At 38.0% G+C, this 11,253-nt stretch overlaps 2 protein-coding genes across 2 annotated transcripts; both read right to left on the reverse strand.

Moving 5' to 3' along the window:
- Positions 1-1,319: 1,319 nt before the first annotated feature.
- LOC148194307 (uncharacterized) lies at positions 1,320-8,400 on the reverse strand. The gene is made up of 6 exons (XM_088095650.1): positions 8,091-8,400; positions 2,797-3,295; positions 2,598-2,724; positions 2,241-2,519; positions 2,045-2,149; positions 1,320-1,959 (listed from the first exon to the last, which is right to left on the reverse strand). The coding sequence occupies exons 1-6, from the start codon at positions 8,398-8,400 to the stop codon at positions 1,423-1,425; spliced, it is 1,857 nt and encodes a 618-aa protein (XP_087951776.1). The 3' UTR covers positions 1,320-1,422.
- LOC148194308 (uncharacterized) lies at positions 3,366-5,401 on the reverse strand. The gene is made up of 4 exons (XM_088096370.1): positions 4,481-5,401; positions 4,324-4,408; positions 4,169-4,248; positions 3,366-3,390 (listed from the first exon to the last, which is right to left on the reverse strand). The coding sequence occupies exons 1-4, from the start codon at positions 5,386-5,388 to the stop codon at positions 3,366-3,368; spliced, it is 1,098 nt and encodes a 365-aa protein (XP_087952496.1). The 5' UTR covers positions 5,389-5,401.
- Positions 8,401-11,253: the final 2,853 nt, after the last annotated feature.

Consider the following 11,253-nt stretch of genomic DNA (forward strand, 5'->3'; position numbering starts at 1 on the left):
TTCCTAATTTAGCAGTTAAAAGTAAACAATTACAAAGATCAGTGAATGCCACAAATCACGTGAATAACTGACCCAGTGTCAAACACGGTCCAACAGTTAACCTCCAGGTAACCAACTTCGATAACTGACCGGATTTTCAGGTAAACGATTTATTTTACTATTTTAAATATGAAGATCACACGAGAAAAAAGGTACGTTTTTTCCCTTTAGAGAAATGAAGAGAGAGAAATTATTCTTCTTCCTGACCACCTTGAACTGAAAAGACTCAGTAATTCCCTTTTTGACTTGAGCGTCGGAGTGCCTTTGCAGGTACCCAGCCCATTTTCCCATCAGAGAGGATAGCGCAGGAAGGAAGATATCACAGTAGCGGCATCACAGGAAGGAGCAGCTGAGGTTTGTTAGGTTCGTATCTCGGTTTCCCCATCCATACTGAAACAACTTATAAGTTTAATTTCGAATTTATGTTAAGTGGTGAAGACTATATTGTTTAAAGTTTGTAAGTTTGGAATTATACTTTGGAGGAATTGAAATAAAGTTTGATTGTTTATATCAGATATCAAATTAATTTAGTCTCTACTACCAGTAATACCCTTTAAATTATTTGGGTGTTACACGGTGGTAATGGCCAGTTTCAAGGACAAAAAAGCATTAGATGCTTCATTTGACCATTTAAAGTTATCATTCCCTAATAAGTTTGTTAAAGGATTAGCAATTGTTGCGTATCCTCTAATAAACCCACTACAAAAAAGTAGGGCATTACCGAAGGCCAGAAGCCCTCGGTAAATGCCAAAGGCCGTCGATAATGGGTGTTTACCGAAGGCTTATCGACGGCCAAAAATCCTTCGGTAAATCCCTTGTCGCTAACAATTACCGAGGGCTTCTGCCCTTCGGTAATTACCGAGGGCCAAAAGCCTTCGGTAATTACCGAGGGTCAAAATCCTTCGGAAGCCCTCGGTAATTACCGAAGGCCAGAAGCCTTCGGTAATGACCAAACGAGGGTATTTACCGAAGGGCAGAAGCCTTCGGTAATGACCAACAGTGGGCATTTACCGAAGGGCAAAAGCCTTCGGTAAATTGCAGAGCAGGTTTCAGAGAAATGGCATTTCTTGTGCAACCCAGACCTGTATATCAAATTTCAATTACAAACAGACCTGCATATCAGTTTTCAAGCACATACAAACATGCATAATGTGCATCTCAAAGATGCAATCAATTATCAGGAATACATTGAACATCAATTAATCCATAGAACATCCATTAATGTATAGATAATGTAATTATAGTTCAAATATAAAACAATGTAACAAAAGGATGTTCTAACATCCAAAGTCTGGAAGTAGATAAAATTAACACTGAAATGATATAAAGTCCAAAATGTTATAATATCTAAATGTTTGTCTAAGTTATAATAAAAAAATGAAACTAATAATGTACATAACTATCATCAAAATGATCTTCATCATCCTGCTCCTCTACTGATGGGTGGACTGGTGTGGGTTGGACTGATGAGGGTTGGACCGATGAGGGTTGGACTGATGTGGGCTGCTGAGTGGCAGCAGGTGATGAGGAGGGTCGTGACTGGGTGGGAGGGATATTTTGTACGTCCTGTGAGGTTTGAGGCAAGACTCTCATGACCAGGGCCTTAAAGTTTGTAAACTCTGCTCTGAGATCAGTGATCTCCTGGTCACGTTGATGGAGTTGCTGCCTGAGTTGAAGAACGACCTCGTCAGGAGTACTGGTGGAAGAAGAAGGCTGGTGCTTCAGAGTACCTCCTCTGGATGCTGTATAGTTTGCAGCAAGCTGTCCCGCACCATACACTCGTCCTTTTTTCTTCCCACCAACGATGTCGATCCAGCACTGTGTCCTACGGATGTCATCATCTGCATTACTGGCATTATCTGGTGTAGGAGCTGACTCATGTTCAGATCTAACCTGTGAAAGTCTCGTAGAAAAGTCTTCCTATTGAAACATTAAAAGCAATGTCTGGGAACGATAGTATAATATAAATGAACAATTAGTAATAGTAATAGTGTTATTTGCTTACATGAGTCTTCCGAGATCTTTCATCAACAAATTCATTAGTTCCCTTCCGAACATGAGTCTGTGCAAAGACCTCATCAACATGGACCGCCCGTCCTAGAGCCTGTGCCTGTAACATAATTAAGAATTACAAGCGTACATATGAAATAGAATATACATAACTTATGTATGAAAGAAAAAGTTATGTAATGAGATTATACCATACGAATGGCATGCTCATGAATGGTGATCGACCCACCAGTATGCAGGGTGCCACCCCTTTCAGACGCTCTGTTCCGCTGGGCTTTGGCACACTTATTGCGGAACTCTACTGTATTCCAATGGGCCAGTAAAGAGTTCCAAATGTGTTCACCCAGCCAGTTAGGGCGCTGTCCTGCATTGCGGGCATCCCTAAACATCTCTGAGAGCCGATGAGATGCTTTCATGTGGAAATTTCTGTGTATCTGACTTTCATGTTCAGGTTTCCACTGCACCTTCATCTGTAACATTAAAGAGAACAAACATTGATTACAAAACATACTAAAATAAGACGGACATTAGTGTAATAGATTGCTCACCTGAAAGCGCTGCCAGAATGCCTTTCTGTCGTCATGAGGTATTGCTCCCCAAGTAGGCCATGGACTTAAAAACTGTTGCTTTATTGAACGTGTGATGGCCTGGGAAGCAACCCTAGATGGAATAAACCTGCATAACAAAACTCATTTCAATTACAATATGGTTTAAACATCAAATGATATCAACAGATTATAAACTTACCCTTTACCATAGGGCTCAATCCATGGTCGATCATGGAGGGGCGGGTCAAGATCTTCAGCATCACCACTTGAATCTGGATCACCAAGTGGTGTGACAGTCTCAGAAGGAGGTACAGAAGATGAGGAAGGTATAGAAGTAGGGTCAGGGAGAGGATTGGGGGTAATAACAATAGGGGGAGGAGTGGGGGTGGCAATAATAGGAGGAGGAAGAGGGTCTGCTGCAGGGGTTGTAGAAGGGTGTGCTGCAGGAGGAGGAGAAGGGTCTACTGCAGTGGTAGTAGAAGGATGTACTGCAGGAGGAGGAGTAGGGTCTACTGTAGGTGTAGGAGTCTGTATACTAGGGGTAGGAGGAGGCCCAACAGATGATGTACTACCGGGAGCAGGGGTAGGTAGTCTAGCAGGCACCCTAAGTACATACTTTGGTGCCTGCCGTTGCCTCTTTGTAGGCCTTGCTACCCCTTTTCCTTTATCAGGACGCTCTGAACCTTGTCCTGTCATTACTGCATTCAAATGGTTACAAATAAAGCGAAAAAATATAAACAAATAAAGAAGGATGAATTGTTTTCAAAGTCAATGTATAAGTAATTGCAAACAACTTAAAGATAGTATTTTAGATAATGGTAATGAAATGATAGTCCAATTTGCTACAATAGATGTTCAACATTCAATCATCGTCATCATCATCATCATCTTCATCTTCATCTTCATCTTCAGCATCGTCTTCTTCTTCTTGTTCTTCTTCTTCATCGTCATCATCATCATCATGTTATTCTTCTTGTTCTTCTTCATCTTCTTCTTCTTCTTCTTCTTCCTCTCGTTCTTCATCACCTTGTATTGTTGCTTCTAATTCATCTCCATCACCATCAGGGTCGACCAATGTGGTTATACGTTCAACTTCGATAATTTCTTGCGGTTGTGACATTTGGTCAAGTTGGTAGGCAACATCTTCCTCAACTTCATTTGAGTCTATGCGACCTCTAGGCTTCGTTTGTATTGCTACGGCCCAACCACGCTTGTCAATATTGCGAAATGGTGGATATGGCACATAATAAACCTGTCTGACATTAGATGGTAGAATGAAAGGATCAAACGGTCCATATCTTAATCTCTGGTTCAGTTCGACAATATTAAAGCGTGGATCGACTCTAGTACCAGCTCTAGAAGGATCAAACCATTCACAATAAAAAAGTACCACTCTGTTTGGAGAAGTAGTGCTGTTGTACTCTAACTCATATATTTTATGAATGATGCCGTAAAAATCATCATAAGAACCCTCTGTTAGGCCCTTGACATACACACCACAATTTGATGTTTTCTTTCCTTTAGACCATTCATGTGTATGGAATTTGTAACCATTGATGAAGTAAGTGTGCCATTCTTTAACACATCTCATTGGCCAATTGGAGAGATGTCTTAACTCTTGAACCGTGGGAGTTAATGACTGATTAAAAACCTACAAAGGTACTAACAAAATTATAAAAGCAATAGTCAAATTAACCTTGCTCTAAACGTAGGAAAAACTACGGACCTGATTTCTAAACCAATGGGGAAACTCTGAGTGTATTCTAGCAAAAGTATTTCCTTCTGCGACTTGCTCAGCCACAACAAATGAGCTGGTACAAATGAAATTCATTAGTGTATAACAATTAAACCGTTTGATAGATTAGAGATGGATGATGACATACTCAAGGTACGGCTTGACTTCACTGCAATTGATCAAGACATGGACATGAGCAGAGTTGAATTCAGCATCAGTTAACCAATGAGTGAATTTTTTCCCTGCGTGACGGCCTGATTGTCGGAAAACTGATAATGCACCTTGACGTGGTTCAACTTGCCATTGCATTTCATTTCTGACATGAGTGGGGGACAACATGAAGTTCTTGAAATAATGTGAACAAAAATAAGTTGTCTCTCTATGCAAGTAAGCTGCACAAATTGAGCCTTCCACTCTAGCTTTATTTTTAACTGACCGTTTGGATTCTCCCATAAACCTTTCAAAGGGATACATCCACCTGTACTGCATGGGTCCCCCAAGCCAAGCTTCATATGCAAGATGAATTGGAATGTGCTCCATTGAATCAAAGAATGCAGGAGGGAATATTCTTTCCAATTTGCAGAGAATAATCGGGATATTTTCATCCATCTTTTCAAGGGAATCTTCCTTTAGTGTCGTGCAGCACAAATCTTTAAAGAAGTTATTGATCTCTATCAGTGGATTTAACACGTGCATTGGCAAACAACTGAACGCAAGAGGGATTAAAGTCTCCATGAATACATGACAATCATGACTCTTCAACCCTTGAATAGTACCGTTCTGAACATTGGCACATCTGGACAAGTTAGAAGCATATCCATCTGGCATTCGAAGCTCCTTGATCCATCCACACACTATTATTGCCTCGTCTTTTGAAATGGTGTAATTTGTTTTCGGTTTAAATAATCGGCCGTTACCTTGTGCCTTCAACTCTAAGTCTTTTCGTCCACAATACAAAGGTAAATCTTTTCTTGCTTTCTCATTATCTTTTGTCTTACCTTTAACATTCATAACTGTGTTGAAGACATTGTCAAAGAAATTTTTTTCTGTGTGCATGACATCGATGTTGTGTCTTAGCAAGTTGTCCTTCCAATAGGGAAGTTCCCAGAATATGCTTCTTTTAGTCCAATTATGCCATTCCCCAAACCCTTCTAGCCTATTTTGACCAGATTCAGTGACTTTTGGATAGTCTTTCACTCTTCTCCACACGTGTGATCCACTCAACTTTGGCGGGGGCATATCCGTTTCAACTTGTCCTTTGCGAAATGCCTTTTTGTTTCTTCTAAATGGGTGATCAATGGGCAAGAACCGTCGATGGCAGTCAAACCAACTACTTTTCCGGCCATGACTCAATTGGAATGACTTTGTATGTTCCATGCAATGTGGACAAGCTAATCGACCATGCGTGCTCCAACCAGATAACATGCCATACTGATGGACAAATTTATGAACACCAAATTATGATGTCACAAACTTGTTTTCAATCGGCAAGTATGACCGAATCGTTCAAGTAATAAAACTTGGTAAGACCAAGTATCGTTCTTCCCAAAGGACTCACGGCCTAGTTTAGTTATGTGATTTCTTAATTAACTAAGACTTACAAACGAATTAATTGGGGTTTAAAATGCAAGACAGAAAATAAACATGTATGCATGAATTGTGATCAATGGCAAAAAGCAAAAGATAAACACTTTCAATGAAATTTATGTATGGATATGTTGTTGGGGTTCAATTTCATCTTATCCACTCTCATATATTTTAGGAATTCAACGATCAAATCACCATTGTTACTGCCACTCTCTAATGTACCTTTCCAGAAGGCTTCTCCCTAATCACGAGTTCATACAATTCCTAGCATTCCTAATGATCAGTTCATAAGTACAGGAGCTTAACGACAACCAATATAAAATTGGGAGAAATTCCCCGGATCTAGACTTCCCCGTACGTTCCCGTATCGACAAAACCAATAATCATGCATCGAATGAGTTAAACCATGCAAGCATTAAACAAAGAGGAAAAACCCTAACTAATGATGAAAGAAAGCATAAGTCTTAATTAAAAGATGTAAAAACAGATTCCATATATGAGAGTTTCACAAGACTACATTGATTCCCCAACAAACATAAAGAGATTAGTTCACCATATTCATGGTGAACCTAGATGAATTACAATGAAAGAATGAAAGAATAAACCCTAAAAAGGTGAAGCGGAAGCCTCAGCATCCAAGATCCTCCTTCAAAGGGGTGGTAGAGAGAGTGTTTGCCTCGTTCCAGCCAGAGATGCCTAACCCTAGGAAACCCTAAAGCTTATATATCATTCGTAAATTACAAAAAGTCAAGTCCAAGCCCATTAAAGTGCCGCTCAGCGGTAAAATACCGCTCAGCGGTGAGTGCGTGACTTGTTTTCTCCCCTCAGCGGCCATTTTGCCCCTCAGCGGACCTCCCGCAAGCTCCTGAGTGCCGCTCAGCGGTAAACTACCGCTCAGCGGTGACTTCGGCTTCTCCTTTTTGCACTTTTTGTTGTCTTTTCTGATTTCATCTCTCTCCTTCTTCACTTATTTCACCAAATTCACCTTAAAACCTGCACAAAAACACTGAAATCAAGCATAAACCTGTCCAGCTCTCTTATTTCTAAAAACATGAGGAAAAACATGATTTCAAGCTAGTTTCTAAGTGTAAAGGTTGCTTTTAGTGTCAATTTTAATCATGAAAATAACAGTTTTTCAACTGTTATCACATACGCTGGGAAGTCATTAATAGTCCACATCAAGGCTGCCCTCATAAGGAAATTTTGCTTCCTTGAAACGTCATATGTCCAAACACCATTCCATAACTTCTTCAAATCATCAATCAAAGGCTCCAAATAAACATCAATCAATGATTTGGGATTAGATGAACCTGGTATTATACACGATAGAAACATGTAAGGCTTTGTCATACACATCTCAGGTGGTAGATTGTATGGGGTAACTATCACGGGCCAGCATGAATATGGTGATGCAGACGCCTGAATGTACGGGGTAAACCCATCAGAGCATAGACCAAGTCTGACGTTACGTGGTTCGCTAGCAAAGGATGGATGTTTACGATTGAAGTGCTTCCAAGCTTCACCATCAGAAGGATGACGCAAAAATCCCGGAGTTTTGTTACCATCATGCCATGCCATGTGTTCTAATGTTTGCATTGAAGTAAACAATCTTTGTAATCTTGGAATTATAGGCAAGTAGAACATGGACTTTATGGAAATTGGTTTTTTTTGCCTCCGTCCAGCATGCATTGTATGATATCGAGGTGAGCCACAAAACTTACATTCAACCAACAATGCATCATTTTTTCCACTGTCATTGTCATAGAATAACATACATCCATTAACACAACAATCAATCTTCTTGACATCCAATCCCAACTTTGAAACACATTTTTTGGCTTGGTAATAATTCTTGGGCATGAAATTGTTTGGTGGTGTCAAATCTAACATCAGTTTTGTATAGAAGTCCACTGCTTGAATGGGAACGTTCCAATTAGATTTCCCAGCCATGAGTCTAATGCACACTGACAATTTTGACTCAGATGAACCTTCAAATACAGGTAGATATGCCTCTGTCAGTAAATTGTAAAACCTCTGCGTCGTTTCATTTGGAGGCTCTTCATCATGACTATCGTCTGCTTCTTCAGCATGGTGACGAAGAGCATTGTCGACCATCTCTTGCATATAGGCAAATTGATCTATCTCAGATGTATGTACAACAGTATTTGAACCTGATGCAAGCCGTTTTTCAGCTGCAGTGGAGGTCGAAGGAATTTCTTCACCATGAAATGTCCAGACCGTGTAATTAGGCATGAACCCTTTTTGGTATAGGTGAACTTTGACGACTTCATCTTTCAAAATCATTGTACATTCACACTTGATGCATGGACATCGAATCCCTCCATCAAGGGCATAATATTGATATCGTCGGGCCGTCTCCACGAACTCTTCAACTCCGATGACAAAAGATTCCTTCAAACCTCTCCTTCCACTATAACAACGGTCGTACATCCATCCACGATGGTTGGGAAAATGGGCCATGTTCTGTGACAAGCCAAACAAATAAAAACTTAGCCAAAACAGCAACAATCCATGTGACATAAGTAATAAACCTATTACTACTCAAGTCGAACATGGAAGGAAATTTGAACACTATGGTCATAGGCATTCAATAAGGGCATGCAAAGAGAAGTCCTCAGTATTGAAATGCCTTAGACATACTAAGGGGGGGCTGTGTATTAAAGTTGGAGGAGACAACTTATTACTACTGAAGTTCTCTTGTCTAGAGTACTTCCACATATTTTGTACGTTCTAAGTGTTTATAGTAATTTTACCCTTCTCATTTCATTGAGAATGTGTGTAGTACCATAGGATTTTAAATGACTACTTAACTTAATCAAGTTGTAGCCTAATAAATGAAAGACAATATACATGAACATACAATATAAAGATGAACATAATTTAGGCAATCAAATATCTATAGAAGCATGGATATATAATACATATAAACATAATTTAGGCAATGAAATAGCTATAAAAGTATGTACTGACAATCACATTAGTTAAAATACCCAAAGTATTTATGTTCTAAATACTCAAACTTTGAGTTTAAGGTAATTCTTTGCTTTTGACATGTTTCCTAGCTTCATTCCACTACTACTTTACACATGGTAGGATGTTCACATTACTTCAAATAAGTGTACATTAGGTGTGGTTGCAAATTCTCACCTTTTAAGCACACTTTTATACCTTCCAACTACTCAAAATTTGAGTTGTACCTAATTCTTTGCTTTTAAATAGTTTCCTAGGTTTATTTCACTACTTTAGACATGTTAGGATGTTCACATTACTTAAATTTAGTCTACATTAGTTGTATTTGCAATTGTTCACCCTTTGAACACACTTTTTAGGTGCTAAATACTAAAACTTTTAGTTTTAGGTTATTATTTGTTTTTCAGTACTTTCCTACCTTGATTTCACTAAGTTATACTTGTTAGGATGTTTACATACCTTAGAATGAGTCTACATTAGGTGAAATGACAATTTCTCACCTTATAAGTACACTTTTATAGGTACTAAAAACTGAAACTTTTAGTGCTAATTTTGGTTTAAAAATGCTGCATAATTGGCTATAGCAGCTGTGACTTGAAGCATCTGCTTCTTTGTGTGCATTGTGAATGTTTGAACAAGTTTATTTTACCATTTTAAACTTGTGTGCACTATTCATTTGGTCAAATTTTAGCCTACATGCAAAATCACTTCCAAAACAGTTAATTTTGCTTAAATTTGGAAGTGAATTAGTGATTTTCGAGTGTACTATGATTCCTTGTTGTTTCAATGTTTAAACACCTTTAAATTGATGATATAAAGTTGCTTGAATCATCACTTAAGCTTTACAAACACTGCCAATCATTTTTGGGTTTGAAAGCACACTTTTAAAGTCCATTTTCTGGTGCAGTTTTCATTTTTAGTGCTGTTTGATTTTGTATACTTTGTATTTTCGAATTGTGCCCTCATATCTATCTTTCTTTTATGTTTTAAAACTTGTGTATATAGTTGTTTTACTGTTTTGGTTACTACTTTAATACATTTTGCATTATGACCACTTTTAGTGTATTCTACTAACTAGTTTTAGGTTTTAGGGTGTCATATTTTTAGTTCTAAGTTGTTTTTGTAGTGTGACTTTCTCATTAGCATTGATTTACCATCCTAAACTTGTTAGGACAGTTTGTTTCAAGTTTCTTAGGCTAGTTTAGTGCAGTCATCAAAATTTGACCATTCTAGTGCATTTCTAGTAGCCCTTTTGAGGTTTTACTGGTGATTTCAAGATACTGTAATAGGAATCAGTTCTTCAGTCCATTCTTAGTCATTTCTAGGAGGTAACAACTTGTGTAGAGACTTTTAGGCCTATTTAACAGATTTCTCATCATCATTCTTACCAAATTTACCATGGTGTAGTGTAATTTTAGGTCACTAAATAGTCAAATCTTCTATTTCTTTGTGTTTTCGAATTGTCCACTCATTTCTATCTTTCTTTTATGTTTTAAAACTTGTGTACATAGTTCTTTTACTGTTTTGGTTACTACTTTAATACAGTTTGCATTATGACCACTTTTAGTGTATTCTACTAACTAGTTATAGGTTCTAAGGTGTCATATTTTGAGTTCTAAGTTATTTTTGTACTGTGACTTTCTAATTATCATTGTTTTACCATCTTAAACTTGTTAGGACAGTTTGTGTGAAGTTTCTTAGGCTAGTTTAGTGCAGAATAAACAATTCAAACAAGTTCAGCAAGGTGAAAAGCTACAATTAAATTCTGAAACAGTCAAATGGAAAGGATTTTGAGCAACCAAGGTATGCAGATTGCATTGCATTGCTTATTATGGTTGGCTACACCTTAAGCAACCTTCAACAACACTATAAAATGTTGTACAAAGCTTCAGAATCAGAGGACAATAACTGAAACAAATTTAACAATTTGAAACCAGAATAAAATTCATTTGTATTCACTTTCTTTGTCTTTTATATCCTTCACAGATCAAAGATGATACAAAAAGGCCTCTATAATGTGCTTTAATCAGATTGTTACAGGGTACAAACTTGTCAGTCCAGGTACATTTGATACATGTATTCTTACTGACCTTGTGTTTCTCTGTTACTCCAACATATACATTTATCTTTAATCTTGTGTCAAACTAACCATGTGTATATATGTTTTTAGCTGGCACCATGTCCATCACTATGCTTGCATATTGAAGATGCAAACTTTTCAGAAAGGGAGTTTGTTGATTTTCTTCTTATCTGTTGGGAGTCATGTTTTAAGTTGTTTGAGGAAGTTGAGGAATTTGATTCAAAGGTAAAAATTACTACTAGGCAACTTCCTCCTTTTCCAAT

The sequence above is a fragment of the Vigna umbellata genome, chromosome 8 (genome assembly GCF_029865625.1).
Source record: "Vigna umbellata cultivar VRB3 chromosome 8, Vumbellata_1.0, whole genome shotgun sequence".
NCBI lineage: Eukaryota > Viridiplantae > Streptophyta > Magnoliopsida > Fabales > Fabaceae > Vigna > Vigna umbellata.